Consider the following 22,713-nt stretch of genomic DNA (forward strand, 5'->3'; position numbering starts at 1 on the left):
ATTTCGAACAGCCCCCGGCGGCGCTAAAGCTGAATTTGAGGAGTCTGTTGCACAGGCTTTGTTTGATTTGGAAAACACCAACCAAGACATTAAGAGTGAATTGAAAGACCTCTATATCAACTCTGTAGTGCAAATTGATGTTGCTGGAAGAAGGCTGTTGTGATCCATGCTCCCTACAGACTGAGGAAAGCTTTTCGCAAGGCGCACCCAAAGCTTGTTAGAGAGCCTGAGAAGAAATTCAGTGGAAAGGATGTCATTTTTTGTTGCTACCAGGAGGATAGTACACCCCTCCAAGAAGGGCCCTGCTGCCCAAAGGCCTCGATCCCGTAAACTCACTTCAGTCCACGAAGCTGTGCTTGAAGATGTTGTGTACCCTGCTGAGATTGTTAGAAGACGTATCAGATACAGACTTGATGGATCAAAGATCATGAAGGTGTTCTTGGATCCTAAGTCGAGGAATGATACTGAGAATAAGCTGGAAACTTTTGCTGGGGTGTACAGAAAGCTTTCTGGAAAAGATGTTGTCTTTGAATTCCCCACAGTGGAGCGTAAGAAGACAAAGCAGCTGAAGAATTGTCAGGCTGAGGGAGAGAGGTTAGCCCCAATCGGATAATTATTCGAGATGATTGGAGTAGCGCCTATGCCAGAGAAGAGAAGATAGCTTCAGGCAGAAATGGTCCGAAGAAGAAGAAGCAACCGAGAAAGGAGAATCTACCACCGAAGAGGTGGCAGCCGTGAGAGGTTGTGAACTCACGTTATAATGGATGAAGCGTTTGGCTGAGGGGAGATATAACCACTGCCAAACGATTCAATCTCCGAATCAAGGAGAAACTTGCTGAGGACGAAGGCGGAGCAGCCAACGTCTGCGCGGCGAGGGGGAGAGAACTAATGCCGCCACACAGCCGCTGTGAAGAGTTGGTGGGAATGGGATGTCGTCGAGAGGACGTTGAGAATCCATTGCCATAAGATGATGTTAAAGGAACAACCGCGGGAAAAGCCAAAGCCAATAAGAGAAGATGATGCCTTCTTAAACTAAATGGGAGAAGGTAGTGTCGCCACACAGAGATGGGGGACGCACAATGGCCGCGAAGCATCGGCTGTTGAGAATTAGAAATTAGATTGAAGGAGTGACTGGAGAATTCTCACCATCGAGAAATGAGCAGACTTCGGATGGACGATTAAAAGTATTGTCAGAAAAGAATGACATACGGAGCAGAGACTCCATATAGTTCGGCGTTACTCGTCGGAGGTGGCATGTTTGGAGTGTATGTCACCGAGAAAAGACCCATGAAGAAACATAAAGGAGGCTGATGATTTCACGTCTTCATTGTTAGGGTCTCCAAAAAGGAGAAATAAATTTGGGCCTACTGGTTATTAGGATCAAGAAATAAAAGAAATGAATGGGCTCAGAGTTTGAGCTCGAGAAATAAAAGAAATGAATGGGCTCATAGTTAGAGCTGGAATGGACCGAGAATGGTTTGAATTGGCTCTTAGACAAGAGCAAAAACTGTCTAGATTAGCTCCTCGACAAGAGTCAAAACTGTCTGATTTAGCTCCTCGACATGAGTCAAAACTGTCTGAATTAGCTCCTCGACATGAGTCAAAACTGTCTGAATGAGCTCCTCGACAAGAGTCAAAACTGTCAGTCAGAATGAGCTCCTCGACAAGAGTCAAAACTGTCTGAATTAGCTCCTCGACATGAGTCAAAACTGTCAGTCATAGATAAAAAACTCCTCGACACGAGTAAAAACTGTCAGTCAGAAAAAAAACTCCTCGACACGAGTAAAAACTGCCAGTCAGAAAAAAATGATTTGGCTCCGAGATACGAGCTAAAACTATCTAAGATGACTCCTTGATATGAGTTAAAACTATCTACGATGGCTCCTAGATACGAGCAAAAACTATCTAAGATAGCTCCTAAATATGAGTAAAAACTGTTTAGACAAGCTCCTTGACACGAGTTAAAACTGCCAACAAAAAATTGAAGAGCTCCTTGACACGAGTTAAAACTGTCAACAGAAAATTGAAGAGCTCCTTGACACGAGTTAAAACTGTCACCAGAAAATTGAAGAACTCCTTGAAACGAGTCTAAACTTTCAATGATGAATGAAGAGCTCCTTGAAACGAGTCTAAACTTTCAATGACTCTTTGATACGAGCCTAAACAATCAATGATGAATTGAAGAAGCTCTATGATACGAGCATAAACTGTCAATGGAAATTAAAGAACTCTTAAATACGAGTATAAACTATATATCAAACCAAAGATCGTGCAAGTTAAGTGCCGAAAAAGTCGACACTCAACTTGAGGGGGAGTGTTGGAATAAGGAAATTAATTAATTGGAGAACAAGAAGGCAAGGGATGAAGATATGGCAAGAATAAAGAAGGAAATCAATAAAGATTATGGAAAATCAAATAAAAAGGATATTAGTATAATTAGAATATATTTTCCATGTTTAGCTAGAATTAGAGTCTATATATAGTTGTGTAACCATGGAGAGAATAAAAAATTCAAGTCATTCACAATGTAGTCTTTAAAGTTCTCCCCGTCTTTTATTTTTCGCAATAATCTTTTATTTTCCGCATTATATTTTCTAACAATGACGAGGGAGAAGCAGATCGCCACTCTGCGTCCCTCGTCGTCATCGGTGACGCTGCTGGCAGAGGTCGTGCGCGGCGGTGTGCTGCTGCTGCCCCTGCGGCCTGGTCAACCTCCTCGTGCAAGGTGCCGGCGGGGCTCTGCTGGAAGGCGCTGAGGCGGAATCGCCGCCGCAGGCTGTTGAAGAGGTCGGCCAAGTGCACCTCCGACGACAAGGACTTCCAGATTCACCCGAGCGCGGAGGTGATGGAGCTCGATAAGGAGATGTTTGATCAGTTCTACAGCGGCGGCTTCTGGAGGAGCTCCTCCGACCGAATGTGATTTCTGCCTGATTTCGTAAGGGTGATCATCTTAGTTTTATTTATGTGACCAACGTAATATAGGATAGGTATATTATTTTGAAATAAATGGATCCCGACTTAAATGAGATTATGTAAGGCATCATTTGCCTTTGTTCCAATCTCCTTTTGTTAGTGGACCGGTGTTATTAATTGTGTATGTGTGAGGTTGTTGTTTTCGCATAATAATAACTGTCACACATATCTCATTTAAAATTTGAAAATATACAAAATGTTGCATATGGATATCACAGATCAAACCACTTAAGTTTAAGTGTGTTACGGGCGATAACAACGATCAAGCAATGGACTATGGAGGTTGTAGTCTTGTAGAAGAGGCTACTTAGTACTACTTAGTTATCTTTATTTTAATTAAACTACAAATGAATTATGAATCGATATGCAGATAAGTACGAATTAGTATATGAATACTGTGTTGTCTGCATGTTGATTTTACGGGATTTAGGAGAGAAAATAAAATTTTGTGTCTAATATGCCCATCTGCATTGCATAGATTATTACTATCGGTTCTTGCTACAATTAAAAATCAAATCCAGTCGTCCACCCCCTTGATCTAATGGTTAGGATCAGTTATTTGTTAGTCTCTGAAGAGTTGTTAGTACTTAGTACTATATATATTCAACAAATCTAAGTAGATCCCATTTCATGTGCTTTTTCTTTATGTAAATTTACTGATGAGGAACTTTGCTTTAGTATATTTTCTTATAGGATAGAGAATACCCAAAACAAGACAAAAAGGAGTCATCCATTGCTAAAGAATTTCCTATTGATTAGTACTCATTAAATTAAAGAAGGCATGCTTTTGTAAATCAAATTAATTTTCTTAGGTCTCCTTTCGGCAACCGATCGTTGTTTTTTCAGAATTAAAGTTGTTATTGTTTGTTAAAGGTACAAAGTTATTCTTTCAAAACAAGTATACTATATGCGACAACCAAAACCAATACCTTAGTCGGCATGACGTTTGGAATTTTTTAAGAAAAACAATGTTGAGAATTTAAAAAGAAAAGAAAATGAAAACAAGACAATCACATTAGTATTATATATTTTTTTATCCAAACATGATTGTGATTGATTAAATAAAGTAAATAAGATGGGTCTTGTTTCTCGTTTTCCTACATCATATAATGATCTTTTCTCAAATTCTTAGTATGAAAAATATTTACTATTTTTCTTCAAACTTGAGTTACTTTAAATTTAAATTATTACCCCTTATTATTAAAGTTTCATACATTCTTCTTTTGTAAAATTCTTTGATCATGTAAACATGGATGGAAATGAAATGGGTTGGGATGACGTGGGGAATTGAGAAATAAAAAAGGAAATTAGTATATTTTTTATTAAATTTACATGGAGGAAAAAATACATCATCAAGTGGAATAAGAATGAATATATGCATAATCATATGATTATACAAAAAAAAAATGAATGATGGTGAGAGTGAGTGAGAGAGAGAGAGAGCATATGATGGTGGCAAATGGAGTTGAGATTGTCAAAAAGGAACAATTAATTCGGTGTGAAATCTGAATTATTCTAAGGTAGAAATAATCAATTGTTAAGACTAAACCATAGAATTATTGAATTTGCCGATAAAGTAGTAGATTTGGCCCTCCAAATCCAAACCCACCAATCATACATCACATTTAATTAAATATTTTCCCAATTAATTTAATAAATATAGGATTGCGTGACCTCCATATCCAATTCCTGCTTTTCACACCTCTCCGTTTCTCTCTCTTGAAATTGCGTGAGGTTTCCGTGAATGTGACCCTGCGTTAACTTTCATATTTGGAGGGAAATCTGCTTCCACTTTTGCAGAATTTGATGGGATTGTTCTCCTATTTTTGACAATTTCTCTCTATTTTCTTTGTTTCTGGACAATTTCTCTCTGTTATGGAGGTAAAGGATTAATTTTTGCTGGATTGTTCAGAGAAAATTGAATTTTTATATTTCCGATTTGATAGTGTATGCATCTAGTTCGATCATCAAATTATGGTGCTTGTTGAAGAATATCGGCTACTTTTTCATGATATACATGATATGTTTCATAATCTATGATTTCGGCTCTGTTTCCTGATTTTTTAATAAGTAGATTATTTTTGTGAACAGTTATGGAGAATATGCTCAACAATTTCTCGCCTCGGCGTGATATCTATTTACCTAAATCAAGCGGTCTATGTGTTAGTAATGTGACATACCTTGCTCTTAAGTATCTTGTTTTGTTTGTGGTTTTAGGGTAAAGTTCCGGAGATGGATGAGGCGAAGAAGGCAGCGACACACATGATATCAGCTGCGGCTTTTGTGGAGGGAGGGATACAGGAGTCTTGTGATGATGCTTGTAGCATATGCCTCGAGGGGTTTGGTGACAGCGATCCTATGACGGTAATTGTGAATGTAGTAATCCCATTTGCGTATCTGTTCCGTTGCTGATGAATTTTAACTTCTGTCATTTGCAATTGCTGAATCTATTTCATAATCTTATGTAGGTGACAAGTTGCAAGCACGAGTTCCACCTTCAGTGCATTCTTGAATGGTATGTATCTCTCTTTGAATTTGGGGACTTGGTAATGCTGATATCATATGTGGCGACTCAACTTCATCTCAGTTTTCAGGCTTTCAAGCTCCCCTTGAGGTCATTTTGTGTGTCAAAAAAATTGTACTACCATTCTTAAATGTAGAAAATAATCATTGACCAACTTTATGTAGGCTAAGTCCATTTTATTGCCTTGCCATTACTCATGAAAGAAACACTTATTGACTAACGATCTTCTGTCCCATACTTTGGTTTGGTGGTGGTGGTACCAATATGTTTTTATGTTAATTTTGGCTTTTGCCTACATCCATTCATCTATAGTTCGAATAAATCCAATTATAGAGGGTAGAAGATGGTTTGGATAGATTTCCAGGCTAACAATTGTTTCCCATTCTATTAAAGTTTGGATCTTTATATTCTCATTTTTGTTTACTTCATGCTCAACGATAATTTTACAACAGGTGGAAATACTATTATATAGTTTCAATTCTATGGATCTAATTCGTGTGAGGTTTGAACGTGTTTGTTGTCTAAATATTTTATAATCTGAAACATGGCAAGTGAGGATAAGAGTTAAGAAACCTCATGAAAGAGTGATTCGGTAGTGTTTGAGGAAGACTAATATATATCTTATTCTTCAATGTGTGGGCCAGGTGCCAAAGAAGCTCCAATTGTCCTATGTGCTGGCAAAGTATTAGTCTGAAGGATCCTGCAAAGTATGTCTCTGATATTTAGTTTCTATTGGTTTAAATTCAATCTTCTTGTTCAGTTCTGTTGTTTCTTGAATTGTGTTAGTATATCTTTTTATTTTATGGCAGTCAAGAATTACTTGAGGCTGTCGAACGCGAAAGAAGTTTCAGGCTCACTCCGTCAAGGAATGCAACAATATTTCGTCATCCTACTCTCGGAGATTTTGAATTGCAGCATGTCTGTTATCAATATTTGTTGTTAACTTTGAATTTTTCAATCAGATGCCCCTGCGACTTAATGTTGTGTTGGTGTTTCATCACTCTTCTGACCAAATGCAGTTACCAGCTGGAATTAATGATGCTGAACTTCAGGAGCGGATTATCCAACATTTGGCAGCTGCTGCTGGGATGGGGAGAACTCACCGAATTGCTCGGAGGGAGGGCTCAAGGAGTCGTTCATCTGCTCATGCCCGTCCGCAATTTGTTGTATTCTCAGGTGCTCCTCCTGGATCTTCCGCTGCTTCTGGTGGAGAAGAAACTGAACAAATTGCAGCAGTTGAAACTAACCAAACAGTTCCAGTCGCATCTGCAAATAACATGGGAAGCATTCAAAATTCAGCTTCATCATCCAGAACTGTAGTGGGGCCAACTTCTGGCCGAGGATCATCAAATGATAATAGGTAGTTAGGTACTACATATAATTTCAATGATTTTTTTGTATTAACTATTAACCTTTGACTGACTGTGTATAAGTCCACTTTCTTAGAAGCTATGCAAGCCAATCGTCCTTGCCAAATCAAGACAGAGCCGGACCATCTGAGTCACAGTCCATTTCAGATTCCTGGAAATCTCGATTCAGTTCTATGTCAATGAAGTATGAGTTTGCTTTAGTTTTAATAACTACTATTTTTTTGTCCTTATATGTCAACCTAGTTTTGAGGTTTAAGCCTTTTGAGTTCTGAGTGTTGTCAGTTCAATTATTTTTTAGATACAAGGAGTCCATTTCAAAGAGTACAAAGGAATGGAAGGAGAAGCTGTTTTCTCGTAGCTCTTCCATGGCTGATATTGGTTCTGAAGTCAGGAAGGAGGTAAATGCTGGAATTGCCACTGTGTCCCGCATGATGGACCGTCTTGAAAGTAGAGATAACAATAGTCATGTGCCAGCAACAAACGGTGCAGAAAGTTCTTCGGGCACTGGATCTAGCAACATTAGTAGAGATACTCCCAGTGATACGTTATTGAATGGAAAGGACTCTGCTTCTGTTGCTGCAAGTTCAGTATCAAGTTAAGTTTATAATATTGCTAGGGGTGTCCATCCTCAGCATTTCATCTTTGAAGGTGAGTTATCCAGTTGCCTGATTAGTAATCTTGATCTTTTGATATTTTGGTTGCTATTTTCTCGTTTATGGTTGGACCAGACACAAAGACACATTTATACATCATTCAGGATCTACTTTAGTGCATTATGTTATGATTGGCTTAGTTTGACTGCTATATCTTTTTGTATTCGTAGTTCACTTATTTATTGTTGTTCGATGTGCCTAATTAACCTTGAAAATTAATGTAAATATTTTGTGACCTCAAAACTCTCTTACAAGGTGAATTGTGGATCTTTCTTATTTCTCTCCCTTTGATTAAGGATTGTAGATGCTTGGAAAAATGCATGGCAGCATTTGAGAAATCATGAGTTTGAAAATTTTAAGTGTGACAGAATAAGCTGAACTAGGTACTGGCATTTGCTGGAGTGTGGTTAGAGAGAGGGATGGTTACATCTTTAGCTTTTGTATTCTCATTTTCTTTGCATTCGAGTATCAGCAAAATTATTTATATTAGCATATACTCTAAGATGTGCTCCCATCTTACAAGGATCAAACAATGTGCATTATAAACCCTTACCAGTTGACAAGAACCATATGCCTGAAAGTGAAGACGTTGCATAGGTCTACTTTTCAGAACTGGTAGGGTAATAAAGCTCCTCTGAAACTGAACTAATAACATTTAGTAGATTTAAATGGCATACTTTGTAGTACTGGTAGGGTAATAAAGCTCCCCAGACACCATAAAACTGAAACAATGACTTTCAGTAGATTTAGATGTCTGTCTCTTGTTGATCTCCATTGTCTCTAGTTAAACTGCTTGACAACTCTAATTTGCTTTTTTTGCCTGCTATCTAGATCCACAAATGTCTTTTACACACCCTTGGTAGCCAGTTCTGTCAATTGAAGTATTGATTTTGGTTGAATGTGAAATGCATCTTTGCTCTTTTCTATTGAATACAAGTGTTGCCTAGATTCTAAGTAGTAATCTAAGGCCAGCTGAATATGCAGACATACTCCTCTTAAGGTCTTCCTGCTTTCACCCGCTCTAGTAAATAGGGTTTGTTTAATTCTTGGTTAGTGAGTACGTTTTTAGCGTTGTAGATGTTGCAGTATTTATAGATCAGCACGAGGAGCAGGGATGCAGACACTATGGGAGTATTTTAGTAATTTAATAATTATATTACCCAAAACATCGATCATAGTGTCTCGTGTATCATTTTCCCTGGACATTAGGCAACTTTCTCCTTACACTCGGTAAGAGAATGTTACCTAAGTTATCGATACTTGTTACTTATCCCCTGTTAACCTTGCAGGAGTTATAAATTCTACCATCAGATGTCTTACAAAGTTCGGATGAAGTTCTCTCTCCATAGGCACTGATTACATTAAGACACAGTGATTTAGAAAATGATTTGTGGTTTTGCTTTAAGTGCAAGTCACATTCAATATTTGATATATGCATGCTCTACCTTTAAATTTACTCAAAAAGTGAATGTGGATGTACTGACATTGCTTCCTAAGCTTCCAGCTATGGATTGGGCTACTCAAAAAATAGAACATGGATTTAAGTTTATGATAACTGGTAAAGTTTACTTGTCGCACATTTTTTTTAAGAGCCGTGTTGGTACTTATAATCTGGCTTGTCTATGCCCGGTTTCGTTCATATAACCTTGGTGCTTTGTTTAGTCTTTCCTGTTGATCCTTATTTTGCAATTAATTTCAGGTATATGATCCAAATATGACATGGTGAGGATGAGATGTGAAGGCTAGAGTTTCGGTATAATCGTTGTTTGATCCCAACCAGAAAACGATCGCAGCATCTTAAATTTGGGTTACCATAATGTGTATCTGCTTGTAATAGCAAACATGAAGCTTGCAGTGTGACTTTCCGAGTTAGATTTTGGCAGAGATAGTGTAGTTTGATGCTTTCTTGATTCTCCATTTGAGTTAATCCATCAAACTTGCAACACTTCTGCTAAAACTCTTTTTTTTCAAGTAAAAGTGTTCTTGTGCCATAAGATAGATCATCTCTAAGGGTACACTAAAACCTAAAATGGAATAGGTAATTAGTTATAATAGTACTTAAAAATCAATTTCATTTTTGGTTTTTGAGAAAAAAACACTACCTATCTTTAAGTTTATACTAAACCAAAATCTATTTTTTCAAATTTTGTGAGTAAAAAAAGCATAATATAGAGAATATTCTTTTAAGTTTGAGTTTAGCGTAATTGATTGAAATAAAATTGATGTGAAATTTACATTAAAATGAGTTAGAGTTAAGTGTAAATGATTGGAGACGTTCTAAATGAGAATTATAAAGTATATAATTACTGTATAATTAGTTTCCATCATGATACCATTCCAATTTGAGTAGCTCAATACAATGCATACTCCTAGGACTTGGATGCTACATTAATTTAAATATTTAATTGAGCTAGTCAACTTCTCCACTCCCAACTCCCAAAATTTGACCACCTCCATTTCTGTAGTAATAGAATCCGACAAAATAATTTGTTATACTAATAATTACATGAACCATATTTTTATGGATTCCAATTTCTTGATTTATTTTTTTGGCGTACCCAACTTTTGTCGGTGGGAGATATTTGTAAAAAAAATGAAAACAGAGCAGGTCCCAGTAGCAGCACCAATATATAATGAATGAATTAAATAAAAGAATAAATATTTGTAAATGACGTATGTATATTCTAGATTATCATGTTTTTATGGGCTTGGGCTAATGTAAATCCTTCCGTACCGAGTGGGGCTATTTTTGTTGGTGGAAACAATAAAATTAGGTTGGGCCTTATTAACATTGACTCTCAAGTGAATTTGTGGTTAAAAATCACAGACATAAATATCTATTCATGACTTTTAGGTTAGGCTTTTGGTAGAGTACATAATTTATCTGCCTCAAATTATAGCTCTCACTTGTTATGCAGTTCACACATAGTGAAATTTAACTAAAATGATATAAGTAGTTTTGTGAGTTTTTGTTGTTTTTGGGATAAAAACAAAAAAAAACATCGAATTAATAGATAATTTGATTTTTTCAATTTTCTTGAGTTTTAGTGTATATTCTTTAGATGAATATCTAGCACTCTATATATGAAAGTTGTGAAGATAAATGGAATATTAAAACTAACGCAACTACTTTTGTATCCATTCGCATACATGAAAAAAAAATCAAGTTGGACTCAAATGGAGAATTAATTTGATTTGAGCGAATTTGTGTGATGGGTTTCAATTTCAAATGAGTATATAATCTAAAACTTAACCAAGATATCGTCCGTTTCAAACGAGAAATTGAAATTTAAAATTCTTATTTTCGAGTTTATAAATTTGAAAGATGTAATTAATTTGGCCTTCAATTTCAACATTTAAATCCTTATTAAGAGTCCAGCATTTGAATCTTTGGATTCAATGTGTTTGCATTGCAGTTCTATATCAAAATGCTAAAGCGCTTGAATAATTTTAGCTTTAAATATCCAAAACTATCTTTTTATTTATTTTTTTGATTATGTACTTGGGTTATGAACTTATGTAGGTCTAGAGTTATTTGAATATTTTCTCAAAAGCCTTTAAGTCGAATACAATTGTTCCATGTAAATCCGGCCGATATTAGCATACTAAGGTTTACTAATTTATGAGAAATTAAGAAATGACATCATATTCTCATAAAAGATAAAGAAATTTTAAAAAAGAGTTAATTTATAGTCTGATTGAATTTAAGACAATAAAGGCATATGAATAATTATGATGACCCACATGTATATTATACAAACATATTTTTTTATAAATATAATTCATAAATATATTGAAATATAAAATGCATATATCGGCACCGACAGCCACGGGTTGTACTCTATGGAAATATTTATCACTCCATGTAATCTTATATTGTGGTTCGAATTTCAATTATACTATTATTAATATTATTACATGTGGGCATTATTGAGCAATCCAGTCCTCGAATTAGCACTCTCACAAAAAAGGAAAAAAGGAAAAGAAGTCTTCGCATCGAAGTCCAAATATGAGAACTAATGCTAATAAAAGAAGTAACTTTGTAGTCCTAAGGCCATCCGCAACGGTGTCTCTTATCCGTCTCTTAACCGTCTTATCTCCTAACTATTCATGGGCCTCACTGTACTTTTTACTCCATCTCTTAGCTAAGAGACAACACCTGCAACCCTTCATCTCTTATCCGTCTCTTAACAATCTCATCTCTTAACTATTCATTCAATTTCATTTTTTATTTTTATTTCCAACAAATTCAATTAATAAAAACACACTTCATTAAATAAAATAAAATTACAACTTAAAATTCTAAAAAATTAAAAACCTCATTAATAAAATCCTAAAAAATTAAAAATACATAATTTAAATAAAAAAACATATTTTTTATGGTGGATTAATTTGTGGGAATGATTTGATATTTATAGAAGTGATTGGAGGCTTAAAAAAAATTAAAAATAAATAAAAATTTGCAAAAAACTCCTATAAATGGCTAGTATATTTTTTGGGATTTTTTTTAATTTTTGAATTTTCCTGAATTTAAAAAAACAAAAAAAAACATTTTTTTGGATAAAACGACGCTCACTCGCGGGCCGGCGAGTGGGCGTCACGGACGAACCAGAGCTCGCCACGTCGCCAACGCGCGTGGCAAGATGTCTCGCGAGCTGTCCCTCCGGGACGGGCGTCTCTCCGAGACGGGATAGAGACGGAAGGCTGCAACACCATCTCTTATTTGTCTCGTCTCTCCGGGACGAGATAAGAAACGGCTAAGGGATGCGTTGTGGATGGCCTAAGCTTTAATCCTTTATGTCAATTGTTCACTTTGGATCCAATTATATGGTCACTTATTGTTCATTTGGAGTAAATAATTGGGCAACTTAATGATATTAACCAAAGTAAAATGCTAGAAAATACTTATAGCAAATAATTTGAAAAGGTAAAGCACGTAGCCTCATACTAAAACAACATAATTATTTAAAGGTAATAACAACCTTTTTGTTAGCAATTTACAAGAGGGTGTATTTATCTAAACAAGACAATAGGAACCATATTGTCCTTTTGTGCAAGGTCGAGGAATAAATTGTCGGTTAAGAAATAATATTTTTTCATAATTAATTCAATTTTTCGACCGGATTGCCAAAAAATAATGGATTATGACTTGCCTCACTTACATATAAATGAAATTTTTAAGTCTTTATAATCAAATAAATTTAATGATGACGCTCTTAATCACAAAATGAACTGATTATATATGTTGTAAAGAATATGATTAGTCTGTATAGATATAGTAAAATACAATTCTCTAATAGAAAACTAAGAAATTGGTGCATCTAGTTCAATAAGTTTTAATTTCTTAGAATTCAAGACCCCTATACATACTTCCCAAAAATATTTTCTTCCCAACGATTTTCCATTGTTATAATTATTGAACTTCTTAACTAATTATACAAAACTTGTGTAATTGTGAGTACAGAATATATTAAAGATCCCCAAATAAATTAAAAACATGCCCCCGTAACAAACATCATTTGATCATACCAATTTATAAATAAATGATTGATCAAACAACCACTCTTCTTTAATCGACTATAATCAACTCTCACATAAAAAAAAACAAATGTACATCATTTTAAAGTCTCCATATCTGTCGGTCATAATTGCTGATATAGTTTTTATTTTTTCTTTTAGAAAAACGATTAATATATCTTCGTAACTCGGATTTATTGAAGGAAAGAAAAATGTCTTAGTACGTTATTAGTTTAGAACACTTAATTCTAATCAAATGTAAGTTGGTTAAGAACACTTTATTCGTATCAAATGTATATTTTTAACTTACGTAGGTAAAATGCCTTCTAATACAACCCAAATTAAAGTATGATGATTCAAAAGTAGTAATGTGCGTGATGATGTCAAAAGATTTTCCAATTAGGAGAGAAGTCACTATTAAATGTGAATGTCGCACCAAACAAACGCAGCTACGTACACGCACCAAAACAGAGCAATAATTAACATAGAAGTATGTAACAATTATGCTTCTATCTTTGTTATTGCATATACAAAATATTATAGTCATAGTTCTAACAAGAACCTAATCACTTTTGTGTATATATACATGTACACTCTTAATCAAATTGATTTAAAAAAAAAAACCAAATAAAATTGTAAGTAGTTTACTTAACATACCAATGAATAAGTTATACTAAAACTCCATTAATTTCGTGACAATATTAGCAATTTGATTGGTAATGGTCTTTTAGAGGTTTGACAAAACTCATGGAAATAAGATGATTCAAACTTTCATTTATGATGTATTCATTTAAAACAAAACATTAAGTGAGCTACTCTATGATTAGAGACGAACACACATGTAGTTGGGAGGGGCTTAAGTCCCTCCCTAGTATATTTTTAAAATTGTATTTATATAATATTATTGAATTTTCAGTTGTTTATAAAAATTTTGTACAAAAGCTCATATTAGAAAAATATACTCCATGTATTAAAATTATTATTCGAAATTTAAAATATATAGCCCCTATCAGTATAATAAGGTGGTGTTCAGTTTCCAAGATAAAATAATATCAAGATATAATCTATGATTGAGTTATGAGATTATTTTAGTCATAAGGGATTAGGTATGACTAATTATTTCATGATTATCCCTCTATGATTGAGTTGTGAGATTGAATCTCATGAACTAAACATACTACAAATTTAATCTCGTGATACAATCTTGCAAATCGAACTCCCCTAAGCTTTTACTTTTAGTTCCACGATACTTATTAGATTTATATAATTAAAAAATTATTTCATGATTATCCCTCTAGGATTGAGTTGTGAGATTGAATCTCATGAACTAAACATACTACAAATTTAATCTTGTGATACAATCTTGCAAATCGAACACCCCTAAGCTTTTACTTTTAGTTCCACGATACTTATTAGATTTATATAATAAAAAAATTAAAAAATCCATTAAATATTGGTTGATTTAACCCAAAATAAATGGCTGGTAGTACGTCCAAATATATCAATTTGAATCCATTGACATTTTACGTGATCATTAATTAATTAAAAGACCAAGTTATACGCATTGCTGCTAGAACTCTGTAGACGTAAATGAACATGTTTTATTCCTTTACCATTTTAAACATGATATATTTTCGTCACTAGTAGAATAAATTAAGTTTTTCATTGCGTCTCAAAACTTTGGTCTCAAAAGTCAAACCCCATGAAACACAAATAAATACTTTCAGTATCTGACTTAGCGATTAAAACTACAAAATATTTTCGCGAACTCAAATAACAATACGTATATAAATAAAATTTTATTGAAAATAATAAAATAATTGTATTGATTAAAAAGAATAGGCACAAAGGTGAAGCAACGTATAAACTAAAGATAGTTGATTAAGTTTTCTATTTTAGGTTAATCTCTTCCAATGCAATGCCACTCAAAAAATAAAAGAACAATTTTCTAGTATAGCAAAAAAGAACATTTTAATTATTAAGTCGTCGTCAATTGCCTAAATTAGTTACTCTTTCCAATTACACTTGTTATTTCCATGGAAAAATGTTGCACTTTTGTCTCAATTCATTATCAAGTAAAATGCGAAAGTGAAACATCATAGGAGTGGTCTTATTTGTCAATTTTGTAATTATTTTCAACTTTGAAAACTGTTTCGCTCTCCCTTTCATAATACATCATGGTTTTTGTTTTGCATGACTTTCGTACCCAAAATAGTTGGCTTTTTACATATTCATTATCAGTATTTCCTTCAATTTACAATGAGTTAATTATACAGGTAACTCTTTACGCAAGTCTTACATAAGTTTTCAATCATTTTTAATTAAAACACCAATTTTCAATCTTTTGTACTCTTAACACCTTAAATTTTATACGCAAGACCTATATATGATTGGATATGTGATGTAATGCATAGTCGAGCTAGAAAATCTTGTGAGTTAGAATATTACCGGATCAACTTAACCCAACAAATACAATTTTATACAAAGAATAAAAATAGTCGGGTTCACCCTACCTTTTAGAGTATAATTTGTAAAAAAAACTATAAAAAGATAAGAGTGACTCTTTTTATAGGCACTTTAGGAACCTAAAAGTTGCATACCTCTTTTTTTAAGGACTAATTATGAAGTGACTTTTTTTAATGGGTTACCCGATTCCAATTCAAAATTATTGAATTCCTAATGGGTCGACTCGATAAGGTTAGAATCCAATACGACTTATACCCAATCCCACTAATTTAAGGGTGTCCATAGTGGGAGAGTTGTCCGCCCCCGGGGCAGACGAGGAGATGGGGGCGGTAGGCGGCGGACGGGCGATCGCCGACTCCGGGGCGAGGACGCGGCGAGTCGGGGGCGTACGCGGCGGATAGCGCGGGCGCCTATAGTGGATGGATGCCCGGCGCGGCTATAGGCGGCGTTTTTTTTAATTCGTTGTATAATTTTAATTCGTTGTATAATTCGTTGTATAATTTTCGTTGTATAATTTTACCCTTTTGCAATACAACGAATATTCGTCCCCAATTACCTCGTTTTCTAATTATTTACATTGCGATAATTTTAATTATACCTGATTGAAACTAAAAATATTTTAAAATGAAAATTGATTATAAAATTTGGGGGCTATTTATAGTGGCGGAAATAGAATTTTGGGGCTGTGGACAACAAAATTGGGGCTATGGACAAAAATTGGGGCGGGGCTATTGGGCGTGTCCGCCTTACAGTGGACACCCTAATATCAACGAAAATTACTAGCTACATGTTACTGTACTAAAAAGAAATCATAGTGTTCTTTGTCCTCATATTTAATCTCATCTTTTTTGCTACAATAACTAGATAAGTTTATTATTCTCGACGTGTATCAATACTTCCATTTCGAATCTTGTAACAACAACACATGCATCTGCATGAACCAAACAAAATCATAGGCAGTCGGCATTTAAAAGGCCGTGGGATAATTAAAGCAAAATGAATTTTGAACATTCAACGGTAAAAATAACTACTATGAGTCAATTACTTTTAATTCAGATGATTTTAAGCATTTAGCAATCCATACCAGATAAAGTAAATCAATATAAAACATGTTCAATCTAACAAAAATTAGAAATATATCGGAGTATTTAATATTGGGTCTGCTTCATCTGCATTGAATTCCCTGCTAAATTGCTATTCTTCTCCAAAAGTAAAAAAAAATGCAAAATAGTGGGAGGAAGTTCTATACAAATTGGACTTATTGGAGCACGAGGCATACGTTTGGAAGGTGGGCCGTGTGGCTCGCACTAAAGTATATCACCACACATGGCTAGTGTCGGAGGCTGGTGGCATCATACGAGTCCTGCGGTCCTCGTCAATCCTTCATATCGCCAACACCACACGGGTCGGGCGGTACTGCTTTGCTCACGTGCGTGCTGTGCGATCTTCTTGATTGTCTATGGACTCTAAAATTCATCTTGTACCCCTTTTAAAGAATTTCTTATTTCTAAACTCAACAAACTAATCAAACATATCAAATTATCATAAAAATTGCTTCTTTTGGATAGAATACATTGTAAAACTTATTTCATCCGTTTCTTGTTAATAGAGTTGTTTCTTTTCACACGGAGATTAAAAATAGTTTGTTAGTGGATAGTGAATAAAATAAGACAAATTAAGAGAGAATAAAATAAGACAGATAAAAAAAGAACAAGTAAAAGAGATAGAGTTACTTTTTGCAAAAAAATATAAATGACTCAATTATTTTAGAACTTTTTTAAATATAAATTGCATTCACGTGAATCTGAATTCCAACAATTCGTTGAATTCCAACGAAGGAAACGAATATGAATTATGAAAAATCGATTAATTACTTAAAAGTAGAGCTTTATTTTTTTTTCATCATCTTTACTCAAAGCTAAATTAACAATGGTTCTAAATTTAGTGTTTATGTAAATAGTACGTATATATAAGTTTATGCTTAGACACATTTTTAATAAGAGGGAACATCATTTTAGGTCCATGAACTTTGCCAAAGTATCATTTTAGGTCCGTAAACTTTGAAAATCTTATTTTAGGTCCGTGAACTTTGAGTTAGTATCATTTTAGGTCCTTTTTACTATTTCCAAGTTTTTTTGGACGAAAATACCCTCAATACCTTAAAATATATATATTTTTAATAAATTTATCATATGCTCATATTTTTTTATAAATATCTTTACAATATATTTTTATCAAATTTTCTAAATATAATTTGACCTTAAATATTATCACTTAATTTTGTGACATGCAAGTAAAATTGCTTCTTCAATTTTTTATATTAATTTTTTTAAAAATTGAATAAAGAACTTTTCTTTAATAATAAAAAATTGAATAAAGATCTTTTTATAAATATATTTACAATATATTTTTGACAAATTTTCTAAATATAATTTGACCTTCAATATTATAATTTAATTTTGTGACATGCAAGAAAAGATCTTTATTCAATTTTTTATTATTAGAGAAAAGTTATTTATTCAATTTTAAAAAAATTAATATAAAAAATTGAAGAAGCAATTTTACTTGCATGTCACAAAATTAAGTGATAATATTTAAGGTCAAATTATATTTAGAAAATTTGACAAAAATATATTGTAAAGATATTTATAAAAAAATATGAGTATATGATAAATTTATTAAAAATATATATTTTAAGGTATTGAGGGTATTTTCGTCCAAAAAACTTGGAAATAGTAAAAAGGACCTAAAATGAAACTAACTCAAAGTTCACGGACCTAAAATAAGATTTTCAAAGTTCACGGACCTAAAATGATACTTTGGCAAAGTTCATAGACTTAAAATGATGTTCCCTCTTTTAATAATTAGGACGTATTGTCGGATTTTGTTATTTGGCACCGTATACCCCTCCCGCCGTGTGGACCCTCCTCCAGCCTGTTGTCATTTCCACCTTTGTACCTAAAAATTTACCAATGTTGGTTACAAAATTAAAATTAAAATTAAAATTAAAATTAAAATTAAAATTAAAATTAAATTAATAATTATAGTTACATCATTCCAGTTTTATCTGCCTTTTCAAGTTAATTTTACCTCTCTCTCTCAAGCAAACTCTCCTATTTGCTTTCATAACAATTGCCCTTTACTCTGCTATACATCTTATTTTATCAATACAGATAATAATAATAATAATAATAATAATAATAATAATAATAATAATAGAAAATAGTAATTAATGTGTATTACCCACTATTTTCTACCCTAACCTAAACCATTACCCACATTTAGGTTATTTGATATTACTATCACACTTAAATATACAATCATGTTCGCTGGCATCAATAAATGTTACACATAATTAATTAATATTTGGAAAATATTCAAGAATCGATTTGACATTTTTGATATAGAAAATAATAAGAAAAAAGATAGGATATACTATTTCCGAACTCTTTCCTCCCTTTCTTCTTCATCACTTTAATATTCCACCAAACAACGTAGCCCTATTAAGTTAAGTACTATTAACCAAACCAACGCCACATATTTTCTCACTGTTTTCTCCCAAACAAGAGAGAGAAACCAACAAGACTTACTGTAAAATTACTCTAGACCGAAATATCCCCAAATTCATCAATCGCCATGGATTCTCAGATCTATGGCCTCTCTCTCGCCTTCCTCGCTCTTCTCGCCGCCTCCGCCTCCGCATTGCCGGCCAAACCAGCAAGCTCCGCCGCTCAGATCAATTCCAATTCAGTCCTCGTAGCTCTCCTCGATTCGCATTACACCGAGCTCTCGGAGCTCGTCGAGAAGGCGCTGCTGCTTCAAACGCTCGAAGACGCCGTCGCCAACCACAACATTTCCATATTCGCCCCCAGAAATGAGGCGTTGGAGCGGGATTTGGACCCCGAATTCAAGCAATTTCTGCTGGAGCCACGGAATCTCAAGTCTCTCCAAAATCTCCTTCTCTTCCACATGATTCCCACCCGCATTGAGTCCAATCACTGGAGGAAGAAGCCAGTTCACCACTCCAGCCTCTGCCGCGACGCCGCCGGCGAACTGATTCCAATCCACGAGAAAAACGGAGAGAAAGTCGTCGGCACGGCTAGGGTTATCAAATCCGACGACATCGTCCGCCCCGACGGAATCATCCACGGCATTGAGAGGCTCCTAATCCCCAAATCCGTCCAGCACGAATTCAATTCGCGCCGCAGCCTCCGCGCAACCTCCGCCGTGATTCCGGAGGGAGCACCGGAGGTCGATCCGCGGACTCACCGCCTGAAGAAATCCGCACCGCCCGCCCCTGCCGGCGCCCCTCCCGCCCTCCCTGTCTACGACGCCCTAGCTCCCGGCCCCTCTCTCGCCCCTGCCCCCGCTCCCGGGCCCGGCGGCCCTCACCATCACTTCGACGGCGAGAGCCAGGTGAAGGACTTCATCCAAACCCTCCTGCATTACGGAGGCTACAACGAGATGGCGGATATCCTAGTCAATCTGACTTCGCTCGCCACCGAGATGGGGCGGCTGGTCTCAGAGGGGTACGTGCTGACGGTGCTGGCGCCGAACGATGAGGCAATGGCGAAGCTGACGACGGACCAGCTGAGCGAACCTGGGGCGCCGGAGCAGATTATGTATTATCACCTGATTCCAGAGTACCAGACGGAGGAGAGTATGTACAACTCCGTGAGGAGATTCGGGAAGGTGAAGTACGACACGTTGAGACTGCCGCATAAGGTGGTGGCGGAGGAGGCCGACGGCTCGGTGAAATTCGGCCACGGCGAGAGCTCCGCTTACCTCTTCGACCCCGATATTTACACTGATGGAAGAATCTCTGTGCAAGGCATCGACGGCGTTCTCTTCCCGGCGGAGGAGACCGTCGCCCCCAAAGCCGCTCCTGTCGCCAAGATTGTTTCCAAACCCAGAAGAGGTATGTTCATTTAATTTTTTTTAGTCCAAATTCGTTTATCATCGACTTTTGTTAGAAATTGGTTTTGTGAAGAATTGATTGGTGAAATTAGAGGGTTATTACTATTAGATTGTGACTCCAGTGAGAAAATTCAGGTGGGCTCCGGCGAATTTTAGTTGCTGAACTTGTACGCACGTTTATCCCTTTTTTCTCTGATAATTAATCACAATTAATTTTACTCAACTGGTGGTTAATTAACAGGTCACTGATATTCAACATTTTAATTAAATCAAGTCGAGACTAGGGCATAGCACATCATAATTAAACAATTAACCTCTAATTAGCATCATATGGTGTCCTTTTAGGCAGGCTGTTACAATCACATTAGTGCTTCTCCATTATTTAATAGACATACTAGTGTTTTAGCGCAGCTCTAACCCATATTTCAGTTCACTAGAATTGTAAGTAAGAATAAATAATTTAGAGAATATTACTACTACTAGCCTCGGGGTTAAAAGCTAATAACGAAATTAGGTAGTGATATTCGTGGGTGGAAGATGGGGATGGGGAGTATCTAGTGGTGTCGGGAACACGGTGGAGCCTCATGAATGGGCAGCGATGAAATTGACCATCACCAAAGCACAGTGGATCATAGCTGTGGTTTTCTATAAATAATTTTTTCATTGACTCTAAAAAAGCTTTAATTCTAGAGTTGAGACCAGCCTGTAATTGACTAATAGTGCCCAGCTTTCATTCATCGCCTGTCTTATTCGTTTTTCTTTTGTGACAAATTATAAATATTCACAATCACAGGTGTGATTATATATACTCACTCCCCTTCTTTCTCTATAGAAACACTGTATTTTAGTTGATTAGTCTACTATATTTATTTATGTTAAGTCCACTATTTAATTAGCTGGAATGACAATATTGTTGTTATTCTTCCGAAGAGAAAATAATTGGAGACATGTGGTATGATTTATTACAATTATTTGATTGTTGTAATATGTTTCATAGTTGGTTGATTTTGTTGTTTAGTTGAACTGCCTAACAGATGAAATAATAATGTGCAGGGAAGCTGCTAGAATTGGGATGCAGGATGCTTGGGGCTGTTGGGAAAAATCATCACTTCTCTACCTGTCATTAAATTTTCATACTACTATCATAAAAAATATATATGGAAAACTAAAGGATAGAAATCCACAATGATGCAAGAAGGTGAGTTAGTAAAATTTATTTTACTAATTGCCAGGATGGTGAATGTGCATGAGCAGAAGATAGAAATCCAGTGTGCTTGTTCATCATCAGAGAACCCCACAGGACAGGAGAGACTTTCATTTTTTTCTTTCCTTTTTTGTTTTTTACCCTTGTAATTTTGGTATAATTACTGTAATTACATACCCATTTTTTTATTTGTATTTAAGTAAGCTTGGTCCGCCGACAGCCAGTGTATGCACAAATATATAGGAGTGGAGTATTTTTTTTTTATAAAGAGGGGAGGGGGGTTGCCTCTGTTTAAAGAATGCCATGAAAATCTTGTGGTGAGACCAACTTTTCCTTTTACTTTTAATAATGGACATTATTTGTTGTCCTTTTGTGAATGGAAAGAACCACCCTTTTCATAACTCACTTTAAAAAAAATCACTTTATTTCTAGTACAAGCAATTTCTGTGGACAACTTATGCTTTCCTTTCGATGCATTTTGTTCTCCTACTCCTACTATTTAATTTGGACTTTGAAAGGAAATCATATTTTGAAGTTGTAATTAATACTCCTATATATTTTGGTGAACTATAGCTATCAAGTGTAAGTGAGGCCTTGATATGTTCCAACGAGGAGATGCATCCACATTAGATCTTTGTTATCGAAAAACTGAAAATGTTTCTCCTTTTTCACAATATGTAAATTTGCATATTTTGATGGAACTGTAATAATCAATGATTATATAAAAGTTTACATAAAACCTTTTGGTGACATTTACAATTAGGAATTATCCTCCTCTACGGAAATTAAAACTGTATAGGTTCATATGTTCTTACTGTGATGAGCTGACTTTTGAAAATGTTATGCCCTTGATTATTTTGAACTAACTTACTTGAATCATAGTACGACATGATGAATATAAAAATACTCATTTAAGCATGTATCTCATAAATCCCGAATATCAAACGCACTCTTAGTAATAATGCAATTGAGTTCATGGCATAAAACTAATAACACAATCGAATCCTACTATGCAAAATTCCGCAATCACTGTACTCTAACTGTGAGTCAATCGTGATTTATTAAGATCGATCAATTATTAAAAAAATC

General features: G+C 35.1%; 2 protein-coding genes across 4 annotated transcripts; both read left to right on the top strand.

Moving 5' to 3' along the window:
• The first annotated feature begins 4,649 nt into the window (after positions 1–4,649).
• Positions 4,650–9,465, top strand: LOC121765325 (E3 ubiquitin-protein ligase RHF2A-like). Of its 3 annotated transcripts, none has more exons than XM_042161422.1 (9): positions 4,650–4,854; positions 5,191–5,349; positions 5,442–5,488; positions 6,142–6,204; positions 6,307–6,415; positions 6,517–6,857; positions 6,947–7,051; positions 7,166–7,515; positions 9,220–9,465. In XM_042161422.1, the coding sequence occupies exons 1-8, from the start codon at positions 4,849–4,851 to the stop codon at positions 7,464–7,466; spliced, it is 1,131 nt and encodes a 376-aa protein (XP_042017356.1). In that variant the 5' UTR covers positions 4,650–4,848; the 3' UTR covers positions 7,467–7,515; positions 9,220–9,465. The 3 variants fall into 3 exon arrangements, with proteins under 3 accessions (XP_042017356.1, XP_042017355.1, XP_042017357.1); XM_042161421.1 differs by having other exon boundaries at positions 4,652–4,854; positions 6,944–7,051; XM_042161423.1 differs by having other exon boundaries at positions 4,654–4,854; positions 5,191–5,337; positions 6,944–7,051.
• A 9,498-nt stretch (positions 9,466–18,963) lies between these two features.
• Positions 18,964–22,025, top strand: LOC121765718 (fasciclin-like arabinogalactan protein 15). The gene is made up of 2 exons (XM_042161929.1): positions 18,964–20,421; positions 21,474–22,025. The coding sequence occupies exons 1-2, from the start codon at positions 19,140–19,142 to the stop codon at positions 21,545–21,547; spliced, it is 1,356 nt and encodes a 451-aa protein (XP_042017863.1). The 5' UTR covers positions 18,964–19,139; the 3' UTR covers positions 21,548–22,025.
• The last annotated feature ends 688 nt before the right edge of the window (positions 22,026–22,713 follow it).

Source organism: Salvia splendens, chromosome 14, assembly GCF_004379255.2.
Source record: "Salvia splendens isolate huo1 chromosome 14, SspV2, whole genome shotgun sequence".
NCBI lineage: Eukaryota > Viridiplantae > Streptophyta > Magnoliopsida > Lamiales > Lamiaceae > Salvia > Salvia splendens.